Source organism: Felis catus, chromosome F1 (assembly GCF_018350175.1).
Source record: "Felis catus isolate Fca126 chromosome F1, F.catus_Fca126_mat1.0, whole genome shotgun sequence".
Taxonomy (NCBI): domain Eukaryota; kingdom Metazoa; phylum Chordata; class Mammalia; order Carnivora; family Felidae; genus Felis; species Felis catus.
This window is the reverse complement of record NC_058384.1, coordinates 23074976-23097382: the sequence shown is the minus strand read 5'-3', so window position 1 is coordinate 23097382 and position 22407 is coordinate 23074976. Positions and strand designations below refer to the sequence as shown.

General features: G+C 37.4%; 1 protein-coding gene across 6 annotated transcripts in view; it reads left to right on the top strand.

The window, feature by feature from the left end:
- Positions 1-22407, top strand: part of SWT1 (SWT1 RNA endoribonuclease homolog) — a 104459-nt gene that overhangs the window by 56752 nt on the left and 25300 nt on the right. For all 6 annotated transcript variants that reach the window (XM_019821726.3, XM_019821725.3, XM_011291009.4 and 3 more), the window contains one exon: positions 2795-2926. In XM_019821726.3, the coding sequence (XP_019677285.2) occupies positions 2795-2926 (132 nt within the window). The remainder of the gene's footprint in view (positions 1-2794; positions 2927-22407) is intronic.

The window sequence follows — 22407 nt, the reverse complement described above, 5'->3', positions numbered from 1 at the left end:
CCTTCTCCCTTTGCCCCTCACCCCTGCTCACACACTCTCTCTCTAAAAAAACAAAACAAAACATGGGGCGCCTGGGTGGCTCAGTCGGTTAAGCGTCCGACTTCGGCTCGGGTCACGATCTCGCAGTCCGTGGGTTCGAGCCCCGCCTCGGGCTCTGGGCTGATGGCTCGGAGCCTGGAGCCTGCTTCCGATTCTGTGTCTCCCTCTCTCTCTGCCCCTCCCCCGTTCATGCTCTGTCTCTCTCTGTCTCAAAAATAAATAAAACGTTAAAAAAAATGTAAAAAATAAAATCAAAACAATTGAGTACTTTTTTACCTTGGAATTGACCTATAATATATACACGTTTGTGGTAGATGTTACAATTCTGGGTAATTTCTGTGTAATAGACTTTACTTTGTAGTATTTCAGTACATGAAAAATGCTTATATTGCTTTATCAGCGCATGGTTATTAAAGCCCACTTCATTGCTTCTCATGCCTGATTGTGTACCAGAGTCACTGTATAATTTTCCAATATATTCATGCTTGAGCCTTTCATGTAGAGATGCTCATTTGAAGGTCTGGTAGGCCCTATGTATTTTATGCTTTGAAATACTTTTTCTTCTGGAAAGGTAAAGCTGTACTTATTAACAATTGCATTTCTTTAGATTTTCTAAGTTTTCCCTTTTGCAGACCTGTCAAAATGGTTACCTTTTTCATATATCACTTCTGCGAATGTGGAAAAACAATTTTTTGGTTCTTCAATGCATTAAATATATAATCACCATGTGACCCAGCAGTTCCATTCACAGAGCTATACCCAAATGAACTGAACACAAGTGTTCAAACAAAAACTTACATATGAATGTTCACAACCATTTGCAATAGCCAAAGTGGAAACAACAGATCCACTGCCCATCAACAGATGAATGGATAAACAAACTGTGGCCTATCATAAAGTGTTTGTATCTATAAAATGGAATCTTTATCAGTCATAATAATGTATTGACACCCATTATGACGTGAATGCATATTGAAAACATGCTAATTGAAGGAAGCCAGACACAAAGGTCACATGGTATATAATTCCATTTATTTGAAATATCCATAGTAGGTAAATCTGTAGAGATAGAAAATGGATTAGTGGTTACCAGGAACTGGGGGGAGGGAGGAAGGATGAATGACTGCTTAATGAATACAGGATTTCCTTCTGGAGTGATGAAAATAGTCTTCATTAGTTAGTGGTGATAGTTGCAGACAGTGTGAAGTACCAAATGCCACTGAATTTGGAACACTTTAGAATTGTTAAAATGGTAATTTTATGTTTATTTTACCACAATTTTTTTAAAATTTTATTTATTTTGAGAGAGAGAGAGAATGTGAGCAGGGGTGGGGCAGAGTGAGAGGGGGAGAGGGAATCCCAAGCAGGCTGCATGCTGTCAGCACAGAGCCTGATGTGGAGCTTGATCCCACAAACTGTGAGATCATGATCTGAGCCGAAATCAAGAGTCAGACATTTAACCAACTGAGCCACCCAGGCACCCCTATTTTACCACAATTATTTTAAAAAGTGCTTTGGAAAGTACTGTGAAGTAGGGGAGAAACTTCCCTTGAATGCTACTACCTAAAGGTAACCCAGTAGTTAACATTGTTACTGTTATGTACACCCAGCTTTGTTTTTAGGCATGTATATTAGTTTCCTGGGGCTGTCATAGCAAATTACCACAAGCTAGATGGTTTACAATCATAGAAATTTATTCACTCACAGTTCTGGAGGCTGTAAAGTCTGAAATCCAGGTGCCTGTAGGCTCTATTCTATTGGGAAGTTTGACTAAGATCTTAAATAAGGTCACATTCTGAGGTTCTGGGTGAACATGAATTTGGGGGGCATGCTGTTCAACCCAGTACAGCATATGTTTTCACTTTTTATATGGTGGTTGTTATGTTATATAAATAAATTTTGTATACCTTTATGTTTCTAATGTATAGATGGCGTATTATTTTAATTGTTCTTTGTTATTTCGTCAGGTGGCTAATTCACTATTTACTTAGCACTTTTTATATTGCTGAACATTTACATGGTTACTAATTGTTTACCAAATGCAAAATTATTATTAATATGTGATAGATTTCTAAAATTGGAATGATCAGAGTAAAGTATATTAACATTTATAACTTCTAGTTTCAGCAAACAGGTAAATCTGCATCTTTTCTGCATCCTTATGTACTGGAGCACTGACAATACTTAAGTACTGACCTGAATGTAGATCAGTAGTATTACTTCCAGGGATGCCTGGGTGGCTCAGTCGATTAAGCATCTGACTTCGACTCAGGTCATGATCTCCCGGTTCTCAGATTGGAGCCCCTCATCGGGCTCTGCACTGACAGCTCAGAGCCTGCAGTCTGCTTCAGATTCTGTTGTGTGTGTCTCCGTCTGCCTGTCTGTCTGCCTCTCTCTCTCTCTTAAAAAATAAACAAGTAAATGTTTAAAAAAATACTATTAATTGCATGTCTTATGGTCTTTTGATATGAAACATTATTCCTATAGCTTTTACAGTATTGCTTTAGATTAGACGCATATAGTCATTGACCTAGATCCTCTGCATGAATGGTAGCCTGGACATTCACAAGTCACTGTCTTTTATTTCTGATTTAAATAAATCAGGATAATGAGAGAGGAGTTATAAATATTACCTTATTTTATATATTATAAATGGAAATGCTTGAATTACAATAAATAGTGCATATTTTTAAAATTAAATAAATAAATAATGCATATGTACTTATGAGTATCTTTTTTTTCCACTCTATTTTAGCATGGATGTATTTCAAAGATTGGGCTCAAATGCAGCTTTGACTTCTTCAAAAATAGCATCATTTGAGGAAGCATTTGTATATCTTCAAAAGTTAATGGCAGCTGTGAAGGATATTCTTGAAGGAATTCAGAGGTAACCACTAATTAATTTTGAAGTTTCATTTATTTTCTCTTTCTTCTAAGTTGACTAGCTTTTGCAGAGGTGCTGGGAGCCTTTCAGCAAGATTTATAAGCTAATGACCTTTAGATTTCACTTTTCCCTCTCCTTTGCAAAGAATCCTCTATTTGTAGTTTGGACCACAAGAATGTTTCTAGTTTTTTCCTTTCTAGAAAAAACATACCAGGTTTGAAGCTTCGTAAAGAACTTTATTTTCATTATGGTGCAGCTGTAGCTGTGAAAACAGTGCCTGGTGTATAATGGGCACTCAGTAATTACTTGTTGAAAAATAATGCTTAGGTAATTATCACTGCCCTTTAAATACAAATATATGTTAGTATTTGAATACAGTCTCATAGTACCACCAAATGAAGAAGTTTGAGACGCAACATAATCTTTTTTTTTTTTAACGTTTATTTATTTTTGAGACAGAGAGAGACAGAGCATGAACGGTGGAGGGTCAGAGAGAGGGAGACACAGAATCTGAAACAGGCGCCAGGCTCTGAGCTGTCAGCACAGAGCCTGACGCAGGGCTCGAACTCTCAGACCGTGAGATCATGACCTGAGCCGAAGTCGGACGCTTAACTGACTGAGCCACCCAGGTGCCCGAGATGCAACATAATGATGCTTTGAGACTTATATTTATGTGATTATTTTAAATATTTGTGAAGCATATAGAAAACATAGTGCCAGAAAGCTGTAGAATGGACTGTAACATAAAGTCAGATGTTTTCTTTTGCGGCAAGAAAGGAGAATACAAAGCTTAATCCTGCAATTATTTTGATATGTACCAAAATTGCTTGACCTGAGTTTAACATGCAGCTTGCTAACAGAAGACTACTCTTCTTTATAGATTAAAAAACAAAACCAAAAACTCAAAACTGATTTGATTTGATATTATGTCCAAATTTTAAAAACTTGGTATTTTTTAAAACAACAGTAGTTTTTGAGTTTTTTTTCTTTTCTCTTAAGGGTTTTTGGAAACTTCATCTCATTGTTAATGCACAGAGCATTTGTACCACTTTTTGGATCACAGTTGGCTAAATGATTCTGAGAATAGCTTTTTGGGGGGCACCTGGGTGGCTCTGTCAGTTAAGTGTCTGACTCTTGGTCTATGTTCAGGTCATGATCTCACAATTCTCTGCACTGACAGTGTGGAGCTTGCTTGGGATGCGCTGTCTCTCTCTCTCTCTCTCTCTTTCCCAAAAATAAATAAATAAACTTTAAAAAAAAAAGAATAGCTTTTTGGTACTCTTAAGTTACTAATGGATTGAAGAGGTGGAAGATCCCAAGGGCAAGTTAAATATTATCTCTAAGTGCAAATAGCACCCCCCCTTTTTTAATGTAAAGCAATACTAAATAAGAGTAGCTTTATGAGGGAGAAATATTCAATTTTTTTTTTCAACGTTTATTTATTTTTGGGACAGAGAGAGACAGAGCATGAACGAGGGAGGGGCAGAGAGAGAGGGAGACACAGAATAGGAAACAGGCTCCAGGCTCTGAGCCATCAGCCCAGAGCCCGACGCGGGGCTCGAACTCACAGACCGCGAGATCGTGACCTGGCTGAAGTCGGACGCTTAACCGACTGCGCCACCCAGGCGCCCCAGAAATATTCAATTTTTATTTTAGCTATGCAAAAGCTATTTCACATTCTAGGTTGCACAAAAGCCATTCTTGACACTACTTTTTTCTACAGAAAGTAGGGATAGCAATCTATATTCAATTACTCAAAAAATGTTTATCAAGCACCAGTTATCCTTGACATCATACCAGGCTCTGGGGTATCAAGGATGAATTCAGTGCGATCTCTGACTCCAAAGAGCTTGTGGAAATCATGCAGTCACGTTACAAAAGAAAATTAACAGGGGCTCCTGGGTAGCTTAGTCAGTTAAGTATCTGACTCTTGGTCTGGGCTCAGGTCATGATCCACGGTTTCATGAGTCTGAGCCCTGCATCAGGGTCTGTGCTGGCAGCTCAGAACTTGCTTGGGATTCTCTCTCCCCCTCTCTCTGTCCCTTGTCCCTGTCAGCTTGTGCTGTCTCTCTCTCAAAAAAAAAAAAAAAAAATTTACAATAGAGTTGTTAATATTCTAATAGGAACATAAGCAGTGAGGAAGGAAGGGTTTGGCAGTAGATGACGTTGTAGGGGAATGTCTTGTGGGCCATTCAGAGCAGTGTCTGCTTTGTCCCATAGGCTACATGTTTAGATCTGTTAATTATGTGCCCAGACAGAAAGGTTTCTAATCCGAAAGCTTTGGAAATATTGTATACTACACTACTCTCTTGCAAAACCAATCTGTATCCATTTACATATTGATGGGTTTTATAAACCTTTGCTATAGAGAAACCTTTTTAATTTTAGGAGCTTTAAACATACAGAATCTCTACAGAGATTCTGATGTGATTGGTTTAAATATGTGCCCAGCTATCAAGAGTTTAAAAATTTCTCCAGGTGATTCTAATATGTAGCCAAAGTTGAGAAGCACTAGTTAACTTTCTTAACCCGAGGTTCTCAGCAGGTACTGGCAGAATCAGCATCCTCATCACCACCTGGAACTTGTTATAAATGCAAATTCTCAAACCTTGCCAGACCCTACCAAGTGCAAAACTGTGAGGGGTGGGGCCCAGTTGTCTATGTCCTCCCGGTGATTCACTGCACATCAGAGGCTGAGAACCACTGGTTTAGTGGCTGACTATAATCATCTGGGAGCTTTAAACAAAGAACAGTGGTCAGCCTGACCCTAAACCTATTAAATCTGCTTCTCTGAGCATGGGACCTGGGCATAAGCATTTTTACAAACTCCCCAGGTGATTCTCATGTCAAGCCAGGATTGGGAAATTATAGCATGTAGTACTTACATAAGCTGTGTCTAAAGAAGTAAATGTTTGAGTTTTAAGGATGATATAATTTTGTTATTCTTTCCTCCAAGGACACAATACCTCCAGGAACAAGAAAATATTAGTGGTTCTGCTACTTTTTAGCACGTTACCTGGAATAATAAATTTTCTTGAGCCTCTGTATTCATCTGTAAAAACGGCATAATAATACCTTTCAAAAGCTTTTCACAAAGTTCTTGTGCTTTGAAAGTCAGATGCTGATATAACTTACCAAACCAGTGATTCTCCACTTAATTGTTGGGGAACTTGTTAAAGATAGAGAGTTCTGGATTGTAGTGAAATCACAATATTTGTGGATATTTTTGTAGATGGAGGAAAGTTATAGTTTTAACAAGCTTTCCAGGGAATTTATAGGCCCATGGTGGGGGGACTGCATTAAAGAAACTGATCTAACTTCCTGTAATAAATATATTAGAACCATTTTTGCTGCCAGTAGAGGGCATTGTGAATAAAAAAGTTTGCTCATTTCAGCATTCATTAATCTACAGGAAACTACTAAAATCGCGATGTTTTTCTTTTTTTAGCCCTTCAAACAATAGGCATTTAAATAAAAATGTAATAGAAGTGAATAATTATTTTTCAAGTGTATATGTAGTCTTAAAACCTTTAATAAACAATCATATTAAAATAAATTCAGTTAAAAATTTTGTGGGTGGCCTACTATGGGTAGATTTTTATATTTTTTAAACATTGAAAAATACACTCAACTTTTTTTTATGTTAAATATAATTTATTGTCAGATTGGTTTCCATACAACACCCAGTGCTCATCCCAACAGATCACTCAACTTTGTAGTAACTGCATATTATTAGCATTTTCTGATGCTTGTTAAAATGGAGTAGTTTCATTTGATTTTGAGATACATACCCAGTGAATATAGCCCAACTCTATTTTATCATAGCAAATCATGTATGATGTTACATTGGGAATCAGTGAGAAGGTGACCTGTTAACCAGGTCCTTCAGTTAAAGAAGTGAATGAAAATGTTTTTGTTAAACTAAGAGTTTGGGCTTCTAGTTCCAGATTTATCCCTTTGTAGTTGACTTCAGGCTTGTCACTTACCCCTCTCTAACCCAGTTTCTCTCCTTACTAAGTGAGAATCCTGATGCCTTGTTTAGCAGAATAAATGAGATGATGTATGCGAAAATACTTTTTCAGCCGTAACGTATTTACAACTGTTAGCTTTTGTTTTCTCCCTAAAGCTGATATGTTAAGTTTGAAATGTTCAAAAATATGTATTTCAATTTTAATGATGCTCTAAACATGATTCTGATTAAGGTGGAAAATATTGGTGGAGCAGTTGTCCATACAGTTATATAATGGGAGCAGAATACCTAAGTTTGCAAAAACTGAAAAAGAGGTGGGAATATTGATGATTCTTACACTTTCTGTATACTTTTTTCTTGGGTGGGAGAGTGAACTTAATTTATTTGCTATTGGTTTGGAAATTGCTTTTTACTTTCTCATCTTTCCCATTTTGTGTAGATAGGATCAATTTGAGCACTTTTGTTAATGGTTTCTTTATCTAAACACTAGAGAACCAGAGTCAGTACTCTTTCCATGTAGACAAAAGTGTATTAAGATTTTTTTTTTTTTTAGATCTGTACTATCTAGTGTCATTTTATGCTTTAGTAAGCATGATCAGGTTACTCTCAAGATCACAAAAACCTTTTGCTTGGTATATAAAGGTTATAAAGTTTCGTTTGAAGTGAAAAATTAATTGGAGAGTCATATGGCACATTCTAGAGAAGTTCTACTTCTATAGTAATCAAACAGCATTGTTAAATATTCATGTACTTAGGGGCACCTGGGTGGCTCAATTGGTTAAGTGTCCTACTTCGGCTCAGGACATGATCTTACAGTTCGTGGGTTCAAGCCCCATGTTGGGCTCTGTGCTGACAGCTCAGAGCCTGGAGCTTGCTTCGGATTCTCTGCCTCCCTCTCTCTCTGCCCCTCCCCTGCTCATGCTCTGTCTCTCTCAAAAATGATAAACATTTAAAAAATTATTTAAAATATCTGTTTGCTTAAACTGGCATCTCTACAAAGTTAACTAAACAGGTCATGTTCTCCAACTCCAAAGCATACCATAAATGTGTGTAGCTTTGGCTCAAAAGTTAATACTCAAAACAACAATGAAAGTGATTTAAGTATGTTTTCATGTCTGAAGTAGATGATGAGCTGCCTGGTTTGGAAGCAGAGAGGAAAGTGGGGAGTGAACATAGGAAATTGCACTCTGCCTAGATTTTATAATCATGTTTATGTGTTTCATCTTTATAAAATAAGGTTGAAATTATTTAAAAAAAAAAAAAAGAAAAGAAAAATGGTAGCATCTTGAATCCAAAATATAAGCAGATCGTGCCTCAATGTGCATATTCATTTTAACACTTGAGTGAACATGTAAAACTGTGCACTTCTGTGTTAATTTAATGAATTCTAGATTTCTAGCTCAGGTAGCTTTAGATGAAGTGTTTGAAATAATGTTTTCTTATTTTCATCTTTTGAATCATATGCGGGGCTGGGAGAGGGAGTTACTATTCATTATAAGTAACTTGTCACGTTTTAGAGGGGGGAATGTTCTTATATGAGAGGGTACTTCTTCTCTAGATAACATTTGTTTTTTTCTAGCTGTCATATTTGGTTTGGTTGTTTTTTGAGAGAGAGAGAGTGTGTGTGAGTGGGGGGATGGCGGGGGGAGAGGGAAAGAGAATTTTAAGTAGGCTCCAGGCTAAGTGCTGAGCCCAACTAGGGGCTCAATCTCTCAACATGATCAGGTGAGATCATGACCTGAGCTGAAATCAAGAGTTGGACACTCAACCAACTGAGCCACCCAGGTGCCCCTGTTTTGATTGTTTTTAAATGAGGATTAATTGAGTGCTAACTGATGCATTGGGCTTGGTCATGTTCTGGATGGGCTTCATGCCTCATCTTAGAATATGATTTTGGAAAATGAGACTTGTGCTTGGATTTAGGAAAGGAAAATTGTTAATTTTTATCATCTTCAAATGCTTTAATGATCCTCAGAACTTTAGTAACCTCTGTTACAATCCTATGGCTTTGGTTTGAAATATTTTGTAGAGTTGTTTTTGTAAAGCACAATAATAATAATGAAGTTTGGGATTTTTTCAGTCTGTCATTCACATATATTTTTATATTATTAAGCCTCTAGAAATGAATTTTCCTATTTACTTTCTTATGGCATTTTAACATTAGAGCAAAACATTTACTGGTGTAACCATACATGATTCCTCTGAGCAGGAGCCCTTAATCACAGAGGCTTCTCAGATCTGCTAATGATTTAGCCACTTCAAAGAATGTGGAGTTTGCATTTGCAAGAATATTTTATTAACTTCATAGTGTGTGTTTTGGAGACTGACCTCTTGAGGCTTTTTAGAAAGGTTATTTAGAAAAGGTCCTCCTTCAGTTGACACAAAGATAACACTCTTCAGGCTGTTTTATAGATTAAGCTAATTGTTCAAACAAAAGTTTCTCTTAGAGACACGTGTAGAATAGAATGACATTATAAAGTGACTTTTCAACATCTCAACTCACTGCAGTGTGCAAGGTGTTTAGCCACTGATAAATATTGTCCTTATCTAGAGTGGGGAGGTTTATCGGTGTTTATTTAGGTCTGACCTATTTTCTTTGAGTCTTGGCCTTTCTACCCTTAGATAATTGGACTTTACCTCTGCTCTCCCATTGGGGTTCCCACATATCGCTGCACCTCTTTATCAGACTCTTTTCACACCCCTAGTCCTGTCTATCATCAAGTGTATCAGTTACTATGTTGAGTAAGAGAAAAATATAATACAACCTATTAATTAAAAATGAAAGGACTTACTTGCTTCACCCTCCATGCCATCATTTTTTTTTTTTTTTTTTTTTTGAGAGGGAGTGAATGAGTGAGCAGGGAGAAAGGCAGAGGGAGAAGGAGAGAGAGAATTTTAAGCAGGCTCTCCCTCCAGTGCAGAGCCCAGACACAGGGCTCAATGTCGTGACCATGAGATCATGACCTGGGTTGAAATGAGGAGTCAGATGCTTAACTGACTGAGCCACCCTGAAGCCCCTCCATGTGATCATTTTGTACTTAACTTTCTTTTAATTTATTTTGTAATCAGCTCCATGGGATTGTGAATACCTTTAAGGAAGAAACTTCACTTATTTTCTTTGTCTTACTTTTGTATATCTAGATATATACCTGCATCACAATGACACATAGTAGGTGGGGGGGAAAAGTATTGAATGAGTTCTTTATAGTCTTTCCAGTAGAGGGTAACTTCTTTAGGGCTGAATGCTACCAATAGTACTACATTATGACATTTGAGGAATAGGTGACATAGATGTTTTAAAAGTGATACAGAAGAGAGAAGTGTAAGCCAAAAAAGGGAAACAGTAAGAAAAGGAGAAAGGAGAATGAAAGAAGAAGATTGAGGAGATAAAAAACAGTATTTATGTCTAGAACAGATGATGGAGCCCCCAGTAATTTTCCCAAGTAGCTTTTGGGAGTCCCACGTTATCCTTGATTACTTAATCCTGGTCTCTCTCTATCAACTTTATAAATTAGGGTTAGTAGAAGGAAAGATGAAATCTAATGGGAGGGATTGAGATCCAGGGACTATAACCAGACCTTTCTTATATAAGACATATGTAACGTATTATATAAAACATAGACAGTTATTTTATAAGTAAAAACTTTTTTATGTTGTCTGTATTGCAGTTTGATAAACGCTGCTCTAACTTAACATTTATATCAAATGTTATATATAATACATAATAAAATTTATATTCGTTAACAAAATATGTGGCATCCACATATTAATCTGACTGAATTACCCAGCATTAGCTGATTTGTTTTAACCTGGCCATTTAATGCTACTGAAGACAACAGATCACTCATGACTTAATTTTTAGAATAACTAGATTTTATTTTACACATCTGAAGCTCTTACGTATGCTTCCCAGCATTTGTAATTCAGGGACCTTTATTTTTATTCTAAATAGCAGGGGAGTGATGCCATAGTTACTTCTCCCATCCCAAAGCATTTCTAGCTGTTGGTTTTTCTTGTTTTAATGAATAAAATCCAGTTTTGGGTGACAGAGTTAAATATCTGCCATCATAAACTCCTTGATCATAACAGAATTAAGCAATCAAATATAAAGATTACTTTTGAAGATGACAAATATTTGAATTTATTTATGGAGCTGTTTTTATTTAAAACCTACATTCCTTTAAATTTGCCCTTTGTTTGTTGCTGGTTATTTCTACCTAATGATTTATTGATCTCATGTTTGATTAAAATTCCCTGCTATTTAGGTCTTATGTTAAGAAATGCCAAATCCACTTAAAACTATGTTTTTCAGTGGAGCAGATGGGATAAATGACGGACCAAATTAGTGGGGTTAAACATTAGTAAAATAAATGAAAATGAGGGGAAAGTAATTAATTAAAGATGCTGAATAAGTGCTATTGTTGTGATTTTACTTAAATAGTAAGCATAGGAGATAAAGCCAGATGACCAGTTCTAATTCCTTCTTACAGAATAGTTGTACAAAGGTTTAAAGTTAGAGACTCTAAGATTATTCCCATCTATTTTGAGAAATATCCTGTTGGGCCTCTGAAGACCTCTTAACACAGTGGTAGGTCAGCTGTCTGCCTGTTTTAAGAAGTGATACAATCAGTGTCCTCAGGACTATTTGTCCTGGATATAAAAGGTGGAATCCAAGGCACCTGGGTGGCTTAGTTGGTTGAGCGTCCAATTTCAGCTCAGGTCATGATCTTGCAGTTCGTGGGTTCAAGCCCTGCATTGGGATGTGTCCTGACTGCTCAGAGCCTGGAGCCTGCTTCAGATTCTGTCTCTGCCCCTCCCCTGCTCCCTCACTCCCTCTCTCTCTCTCTCTGTCTCTCTCTCTCTCTCTCTCTCTCAAAAATAAATAAACACTAAAAAAAATTTTTTTTAAAAAGGTGGAATCCAACTCAGGACAGTGTTTTCTACATAGAAGACAATAAATATTATTGTATATCAGAAACTCCTGGAATTACCTAATGTTTTGATATGCCAATTCCTATTAATAAGGCATACTAAACCTTCTAGAATCAACATATACTTACCCTTAATAATGTAGCTGAAGTTATAAATTGTAAATTTCCAATTCATCTTTCTTTTTGCTAACATTAAGCTAGTTTACTTTGTGACAGCATTCTATGTATTTTCCCCAACTTATTTGTTGAGCTAAACTAGATTATGAAAATCACCAAAATTATATTTTCTATATTAAAGATGGTAATCTATGTAGATTTTATTTTAAACCCTTTTGATAATATAGATTAAAAAGTGTGAGTACTTTGGCACATTAGTGGAGCATAAAGGAGTGTGAAGAATATACCAAGTCAGTCTTCTTCAAATGATTTGTGTCCATTTAGCAGGGCCGCTGTTAGCGTAGAAAAAGTGAAATACTAAGACTTTTGCGGGGGATTGTTAGATACTGGCTCTGAGTGAATACTAATTCTGGGGACCTAAATTCCACCATAGTTGGAGAAATGGTCAGTGAGACAAATCAACCTTGATTGATAAACAGTAACTACTGGTTCATTTGATAGCTTAGGAAAAACAAGATTGGAAGTTTGGTGACAGGGACGTCTGGAGAAGAGGTTTGTGGATGGGCATCTTGCAATGGGCACAGAATATGGGGGTGTTTGTGTCCCATGTGAATACTCATCAAAGGCTACCTACCGTATGCAGAGGAGACTCAGTATTCAGGTGGACCAGATCAGCTGTCCTGTAGGTGTCAGTGTTTCCCTAGCCACCCCAGTGTTTGGTCAGTGAGCTCCTAAACAAAGGGACAATGGCAGTCTTAGAAAACATGAGCTCAAACATGAGCTCAAACGTGGGACTTCCCCCTCAAGAAGCCTGCTCTGGCTGCTGCCACTGTTGAGAGCCCAAACTGTCAGCAGCAGAGGCAAATGCTAAGCATTCAATAAGGCACCATCTGCTTGGAGACCAGTAAGCCACTTAGAGTGGCAGTGATTCAGACCCTTTCCATCATGAGGCAGTGATTTGTCCTCACAGGAATAGATATTTCTTTTGGATGTGGATTTGCCTTCCCTCATGGTAGTGATTCTGCCAGCAGCTCCATCTATTAATTTAAGGGATATATTGGCCACTCTCTTGATATGCCATACAACCAAGAAACTAATTTTATAGCAAAGTGCAGCTATAGCTATGTGGAATTCACTGTCTTTGTCATACGCTAACCTAAGCAACTGACTTTGCAAAACACTGGAGTGACCTGTAAAAATCTTATTTACCATACCAGCTATAACCTGTTGAGTTTGGGTTCTGTCCTAAATAATGCTGTATATGGTGCCCTTTTCCCCTTAGAATATGTAGAATTCAAGAATCAAGGGAAGTAAGTGGTGATGGTTTCTCTATTATTATACCAAATAACTCTTCTCCTGGTAACAAGTACTGTTTCAGTCATTGCTTAGTCAAGAAAACAAACAACTCTAGATATTTTGGACAGAAAATTTAATATAGATACTTAATTTCAGTACTGTTGGAAGGACTGGAAGAGCAAAGGGGAGAAAGTGGGAATATCTGGAGGTGCGGAAGAGGGTTTTTAATGTATTCAGAAAAGATCTTGTATCCCAGTGCCCTCTGTACCATAGGAGCACAATCGTGATTACTATGATTGTTTTTTAAAAGTCAGCAGTTCCTACAGATTGCTTGGAAATAGTTGCAAACAATAAGAGACATGGATGTGATCCTAGGAAGTATTTCACGTGCAAAAAAAGAGCATTCTACAGTCCAGGGTATTCCATTCAGTTAAGCTGTAATTGTTATTCTTGCTTTACATATTTAAGCTTAGGGCCAATGTACTAGCACCCATCTGCCCTCAAAGCAAAACAAAGAAAATACAACTTATTTTCAGTGCCATTAATCAGTAGTTTTTTTCGTAAATGTATAGATTTCCAGAGAAGTTGAAGATATATAATTGTGTTATAACTTGAACCAACATACTTTTCATTTTCAACCATGCATTTTCAACTTTGTATTGAAACTCATTTTAAATAGAATTCCACGTTCAGAAATTTATTGCCAATTCTTCAACTTAGACACTTCTATGATGTAATGACTCATGGGAAAGGACCATTGTTTAGACACCTATTCCTTATGGATTTCTACACTCTGCCTCAGGTCTGTGTCTTTCCCGGGCTCTAGGGTCATTGGTTCCTACTGCCACTATCCTGTCTACCACCAACAGAGCCAACCAAGATACAGTAGGACTTTATCGAGGGAATCTTCACTAAAAAGCTAATGAATATATGAGTAAGCAGAAAGAAAAAGGCAAAAGCAGTTCAGTTCTTTGTGGTGAGCCAATCAAAAGATTAGGTGCACAAGAAACTGCATACTTTGCAGTTTAGTTGGTGGTTGACTTCCCTTACCTCACCTGCCCTGCTCTGCTACATAACAAATCACCTCACAACTTATTGGCTTGAAACATTGGCAATCACTTATATTCTCTAATGGTTCTGGGGGTTGACTGGACGCAGCTGAGCAGTTCTCATTTGGGCTCTCTTATGCAGTTGCGGTCACATGGCATCTGGTGGCATTTCAAAGTCTGGCTGATGCTGGGTGTTGACTAGAACACCAACACGTAGCATCTCCATGTATCCTTAACTTCCTCACAGGCTGAAGGCTGGTTTCTAAGAGTGTCCAAAAATGCCAGGTGAAAGTTCTTTTGCCTTTAATGACATTGCCTCAGAAATTATATAGTGTCATTTTCCACGGAGTCACAGACTGTAGATTCAGGGAAGGGAACATAGACTCCATCTTTTGATAGGAGGAGGAATGTCAATATTACATTATAAGAAGAACATGTGAGATGAGAGATCTTGTGGTGAGGCCATCTTGGAAAATACAGTCTAACACAGTCTGCCCTCTGGCCACAACAGTTTACATGCCTTCCCCTAGCCACATACACTCATCCCTCCCCTCAAGACCACCACGTTTTACCCCATTATGACATTAGCTTAAAATCTAGGATCTTATTTATTTATTTATTTATTTAATATATGAAACTTATTGTCAAATTGGTTTCCATACAACACCCAGTGCTCATCCCAAAAGATGCCCTCTTCAATGCCCATCACCAACCCTCCCCACCCTCCCGCCCCCCATCAACCTCTAGGATCTTATTTAAATCAGGTCCAGGTGTGGTGAGGCAAAGCTTCTTGGGTGTGACTCCTTGGGTACCACTCCTCTCTGGTTTTACTGTGGACTAAAGAGACAAGTTAGTTCCCCTCATCTCCCAACACATAATAGTCAAGCGAGGCATTGGATAACTGCTATATACCTTATTCCAAACAGGGGTTGGGGGCAGGGGTGGGAAACCAGAGGCACGCAGGATTCCTGGCAATTCAAAACTCCAGCTATGCACGTGTTACCACTTCATGAGGCCTCAGTCCTGGTGCCTGCGAATTACTTACAGCTGCTCTTAACTCTCTTCTCTGGGTTCTTGACTTTAGCCTCTGAGCTTTTTTAACAGGAGAAAAGTAAGCTGCAACTGAGGAGCCTTCTCAGTCTGCTTCCTGTTCATAAAAGGTAGGCAGTACAAAACCTCTTTTCACTTTGTATTACCTCTATCCCATTTAGCCCAAGTAGTTGCACTTCTACCATGACAGTCCTCCAAAACATTGTTTTCTGTGAATCTTACTGGGGTTCACTCCATTAGACAAAAATCACAACCGCATATTTCTTTAAAATAAACCCTTGCATTTAAACCCGACCTTGGGTTCCCTGTGAAGCTGCTACAGGGCAATGCCCTTAAGATTTTTTGGAAGTCCTGTTGCTCAACAGATTTTGTGAGCCACATTCTTAGGACCCTTAAAGGGCCTTTTGTGTGAAAGTTTCTCAAGGCACCTTAGATCTTTCTGAGATCTCAGCTCAAGGTTTTACAGTAATGCTGTTACTGTTTTCCTCTTTAAACCATGTTTTCCTGCCAAACCTGTTAAAGGTGAATATTGAATAATACTCCTAGAATAAATTTGGTTGTTACTTCAGGAACTTGATACACTCCAAGCTTTTGCAACTTGTTTTCTAGACTCACCACTAGGTATATCCTATCACTACCACCTTCCCTTCTGTATATGCTCTCCTTTTGTGATCTCATCTACTCCCAACCCTTTCATGAACTTATTTCAATATTACCTCTCTCCTTGGTTCAGTTGTGAGCTTTCCACTGCTACTCTAAATGTCTAAAACCGAACTCATCATTTATACTGGGGCCACTTGACTGACTCTGTTTTTTTTAAGGTACAGGATTCTCTACATGTCCATTAGGTCAAAGTTGTTCATTGTATATTCATATTAGTGTATGGTTGCTGATTTTTGTCTGAACAGTTCTGTGATTTTTGTTAAAATTTCCAATTGTAGTTGTGAGCTTTTCAATTTCCTCTTGTAATGCTGTCAACATTTGCTTTCTAGATTGTGAGGTTATGGTATATCTGCCTGGCAAATTGGCCTTCTTTACTGCTAATAACTTTTCCCTTCAAGTTTATTTTGTCATGTGTTAACCCTGCCAGACTTGCTTTTTCTTTTCTTTTTTGTTAGTATTTTCTCTTTATCTCCAAACATTCTGGGTCATTATTTCTTTTGTTTTCTACATGACATAATGCTAGTCTGGGTTTTTTGATAGTAAAATCTGTTTACATAACTATGATTACTGGTATATTTGGACTTACATTTACCATCCTTTTTTTCTTTTAAGCTTCGAACAGGCTTATTAATCCAGAAATACTGCCCTATATTTGTAAATGTTGAAATTTTTAAGGTTAAACAATTCTTTTAAGTTTGTTTATTTTTGAGAGAGAAAGCACGAATGGGGGAGGGGCAGAGAGAGAGGGAAAGAGAATCCCAAGCAGGCTCCACACCGTCAGACAGGAGCCCAACGTGAGGCTCTAACCCACGAACCACGAGATCATGACTGAGCAGGAGTTGGATGCTTAACTGACTCAGCCACCCCTAAGGTTAAATAATTCTTATGGGAACTTTAAGAATACAGTGCAGAAGTCTAAACTAATTGAGGTCACAGACATTTACCCCCACAACGAATGAACTAAAATAACAAAAACCTTTCCTAATGCGATACAAATGGATGTTTTAAATGAAGGGAAATTTCTTGCTCATCACTGAACTAAAATCTTGGCTTGTGTTCTTATTAAACAAAAACTATGTTCCCCAAAACACAAGTTCAGCTATTGAAATTCCTTTAAAGATCTTTGCTGGTGATTCCACAATGAGGGCCATCCCGAAGTGCCATATGTGGGGCTGTATGCTCTCACTTTACCTTTTGTATTTATCCTTTCCTTTGTCCTCGTTTGCCCTTTATTGGATCAACCCAGGTGTACTGTTGTTAGTTTTTCCAATCCTCCTTTTATCCCACTACTTATTGGAAAGTTGCACATTTTATTTCTGTTTTATATTGTTATCCTTAAACTAATAAATGCATACTTGACTTATAAAGTTTAAAATATCAGGATTATTCAGATCCTGAGTAAAACAAGGGTCTTAAGACTACTTATATTCTCCCTCCTCTCATCTTCCTTGTCTGTACTTCTTGACATTAGTTTCACATTGTTTTAAACCACCCTCCCCCAAATTATTTTTATATAAAATAGTTTTTGTTTTTAGCCCTGTCGTATTTATTAGGTGTTTGCATTTTCTCATTGCTTTATTCCTCCTACTCTTTGAGGATTCAGCTTTCTATTTGATGAAGCAAATGTTTGACTCATTCTTGTAGCAAAGCTCTATTAGTGGTAAGTGCTCTCATTCTGACTCCAAGTGTTGCCTTGCCTTCATTCTTGATTGATCCTGAGCTGAGTGTGGATTCCAGGCTGAGAGATGTTTTCCCTGAGCACTTCAAAGACAAAATTTCATTATCTACTATCGTCTTGGAAATGGGAAGTCAGCTGTCAGCATATTGTTTTTCCTTAGTAGGTCACCTGTCTTCTTTTTTCTCTGAATGCTTTCAAGATTGTCCTCTGTAACTTACCTGTTTGGCAGTTTTATCACAATATGTCTAGGTATGGGTTTTGTTTCATTTACTTTTCTTGAGATGTAGTATGCTTTCTTCAATCTGAAGACTTGCATTTTTGATTCCAGAAATACTCATTCATTGTCTCATCCATCATTGCCTTTCCCCCATTCTCCTTCTTCTCTTATTTTGGAATTTCTATTCCTGCCTCTCCTCATTCTCTGAGCCGTGTCTCTTAACTCCTTTTTTGTTTTTTGTTTTTTCATCTCTTTTATCCCTCTGTGCCATATCCTGAATAATTTCCACAGATTTATTTTCTAGTCCATCAATTCTTTTTTTCCCCAATTGTAAATAATTTTATTTAATCATTTAAAAATAGGGGCGCCTGGGTGGCGCAGTCGGTTAAGCGTCCGACTTCAGCCAGGTCACGATCTAGCGGCCCGTGAGTTCGAGCCCCGCGTCAGGCTCTGGGCTGATGGCTCAGAACCTGGAGCCTGTTTCCGATTCTGTGTCTCCCTGTCTCTCTGCCCCTCCCCCGTTCATGCTCTGTCTCTCTCTGTCCCAAAAATAAATAAATGTTGAAAAATTAAAAAAAAATAAAAATAAAAATAAAAAAATAAAAATATATAGTACCTTCACGTTGCTTAAAACTAATTCAAAAGGCAAGAAAGGATATATAGTAAATGAAAATTGTTCTTTCCATCCCTTTTACCTCAGCTACCTTGTTCTCTTCAAGGACAACCAACATTCGTTACTGAAGATTCTCTCTTGTTTATACTACCCATTTTAAAGAGAGAATACCTGGTAAGCTCTTTAAGGGCAGGAGGTCTTTTGATTTTTAATATATCCCCACTCCACACAAGGGTTAACATGTGATAATCAATAGTTGCAAAAATAATGGGAAATACCTGGCTACCTGGATCTTAATGCCATGATTCCATAGTTACTGGTGTAGAGAGTTCAATACCCAAATTTGCAAGTTTAGGAATTTTATCAGTTTACTGTGAAACCTTCTCAGACTCAACTGTAATCAAATTTAGAACAAAGTAAGCTGATGTATCAGTATGCTCATTTATTTACATTGAAATCAGTAACTCAACCAAAATATTTATAAACTCCTAAAGGAATGTTTACATTGCATACTAGATTATTACCAAGTTTTCTTGCTCTCCCCCCCCCCCCCCCCCCCCCCCCGTTGTTGGCCTCGAGCTAAAATAGTCTCTTTTCTACAATAGAGCTTAATCTGCCCTTCAGTAAGGTCACCCTTTCCCCCATGCAGGGAAATTCTTTTTCTTTAATCCCTTTTTCCAAGTTCTATATAGACTATTACTTTCCTTCATCAACTATGTCAGTCTGATTGTTATCTCAAAATCTGGAAGCACAACTGGACAGACAGACATCAGTGTTGTTGTTTACGTTTCTTTCATTACATTCCTGTTTCCTAAGGAGATATCTTGAGGTCTTTGATTAGAATTGGATGATCCTTAAGGTTCTTTCAGCTGTATATTTGCAAACCATATTTTAGGATGAGTATTCACCTCACGTGTTGCGTATATCTAGAGGCATTTTGTATAGTGGGTAGGGACATGGACACTGGAGCCATCTTCCTTGGGTTTCAATCCCTACTCTTTGACTTTTCAGACTGACTCCAGAGAGACTGAGATCATAACATAGATACATACATACAAACATTTATTTATTTATTGAGAAAGAGAATTTTAAGCAAGCCCCATGCTCAGCGCAGAGCCCTACGTGGGGCTTGATCCCATGACTCTGGGATCACAGCCTGAGCAGAAATTGAATCAGATGCTCAACCGACTGAGCCACCCAGGTGCCCCTAACCATTTTATTATTATGCTTAAATGCCAATATATAAAATAAACTGGAGGTACAGGTTAATGACCCAGATAAAAGTATATGGATATATAGTATTTTAACCTTTCTATGAAATTAACAGAAAGCTGTAGTATTTATCAGTGTGTTTTTATTGTATGTGTATATGTCTTGCATATAAGTAAACCATATAGTCTGTTCCTTTAACAGAATTATATTTTGCTTCTATAGAATTGCCTTTATGATTAAATTACAAACATAGTCATTAAAATTACCTATAAACTCTTCTTGTCCCACCACCAACTTTAGGGGAAGAAAAAAAAAGATCGCCAGTATTCAGAGTAAATCAAATTTCAATTATTAATTTTGACTATTTAAAAGTTCCTATATTTAATACTTGTATCTAATTAGTATAATCACCTTGCAGAGTTCTTTATCTCTGAAGGGAAAACAGGAACATAAAATAATTTGTCTAATTTGTTTAAATCATTTAATTTTTTTCTTTTTACCAGTTTCTTAAAAATTTTTTTAAGTTTATTTATTATTATTATTTTAATGTTTGTTTTTTAGAGACAGAGTACAAACAGGGGAGGGGCAGAGAGAGAGGGAGACACAGAATCTGAAGTAGGCTCCAGGCTCTGAGCTGTCACCACAGAGTCCGATTTGGGGCTGGAACCCACAAACTGCGAGATCATGACCTGAGCTGAAGTCGGACACTTAACCGACTGAGCCAAACCCAGGCGGCTTTCTTTTCACCAGTTTTAATTATATATGGTATTCTTTCTTTCTTTTCTTTTTTTTTTTAATTTTTTTAATGTTTATTTATTATTGAGAGACAGAGCATGAGCAGGGGAGGGGCAGAGAGAGGAGGAGACAGAATCCGAAGCAGGCTCCAGGCTCTGAGTTGACAACACAGAGCCCGATGCGGGGCTCGAACTCACAAACCACAAGATTATGACTTGAGTCGAAGTCAGACACTTAACCACCTGAGCCACCCAGGCATCCCTAATTATATGTGGTATTCTTTCGAAATTTAGTACTGATAGATATCTCATACTTGCATAGCTGATTTCACCAAATTAAGTATGGAGAACATATAATTTTAATTTTGTGTGTAATAAGTAACCCAAAAAGTGGGGGTGGAGAGTGTGCTCTAAGACCTAAGACTTTTTTTTCCTGGTTGAGTGTTTGCTCATTGTCAATGAGGTCAGTTTTCACTCAGTTTATGAGTAATACAACTTAAATCATCAGCAAAATCCAGTTTGGTAGTATTGTCCACATATGTCACTATATTAAAATGAGAAGAGGGGTGTCTGGGTGGCTCAGTCAGTTAAGCCTGCAACTTTGGCTCAGGTCATGATCTCACAGTCCGTGAGTTCTAGCCCCCTGTCGGGTTCTGTGCTGACAGTTCAGAGCCTGGAGCCTGCTTCAAATTCTGTGTCTCCCTGTCTCTCTGCCACTCCTCTGCTCATGCTCTCTCTCTCTCTCTCTCTCTCTCTCTCTCTCTCAAAAATAAACATTAAAAAAAAATGAGAAGAGCAGAGCTTTGAGAGAATGATCAGCAGTTGAATCCTAGTTCCATCAATTTACTGTCACCATTAACCTCTTCGTATTTGTTTCCTAATCTAGAAAATGGAGTTTATGATAGTTCCTTTCTTAAATTGCAGAGATTAGAGACAGCATTTGTTCAGTTCCTGGCACTGGTTAGATGCTGAATAAATTACATTATCCCCAATAATGAAGTAATAGTGGCTCATAATAATAGTTAAGCCTTGAGTCAGTTCTTACCATAGAGAATGTAAAATAAGTGTTACAAATAATGCCACAAACATTTTCGCTCTGTAATTACTTTTTTTTAATCTGATTTGCTTATTTTGGTAAAACACACCATAAGTATATTTTTAAGTGTACTTAAAAATGTGTTAATGTGGTGTTAAATATATTCATAATGCACAGCCATCATCACCATCCATCTCTCTAACTTTTCATCTCTATAACTTCCATCCATCTCTGTAACTAAAACTGTGTTCCCCCTCCCCCAGCCTCTAAAAGCCTCATTTCCCCCTCCCCCAGCCTCTGACAGCCTCTACTCTAATTATATATACAAAAGTATTGAAAACAGGGTCTCAGAGACATATATGCACACCCATGTCCATAGCAGCATTATTCACAGTAGAGAAAACATGGAAGCAACCCAAGTGTCCATCAAGAGATGAATGGATAGGCATTATGGTGTAATACATACAATGGAATAGTATTCAGTCTTAAAAAGGAAGGATGTTCTGATTTTGCTACAAACATGGATGAACCTTGAGGACATTGTGCTAAGTGAAATAAGCCATATAATTATTTTTAAATAAACTTATTAATTTTTTCACTCTCAAAACTATTTAAAATATTAATGTAAAACTTTGTCTTGCCAGCAGGGAACATAATTTATTCAGTTCTGTGGTATGTAAGTTATGATTTATAAATATCTAAGAACATGCTCTCTCTTCTTTTGAATGTCTAGAATTAGATATAAAACTTGAATATTCTAGACTTCTTTTCCCGCTCCTGAGTCTGTTGCTTTATTTTTTTAACGTAATTAGAAGAGTTTTGTTTCAGTTTTCAAAATTCTAACTTAAAAATTAGTCCATTTTAGTGCATTGTTTGATTTTTAATTTCAGTCAGGTTATTCTATTAACTTCTGCCTTT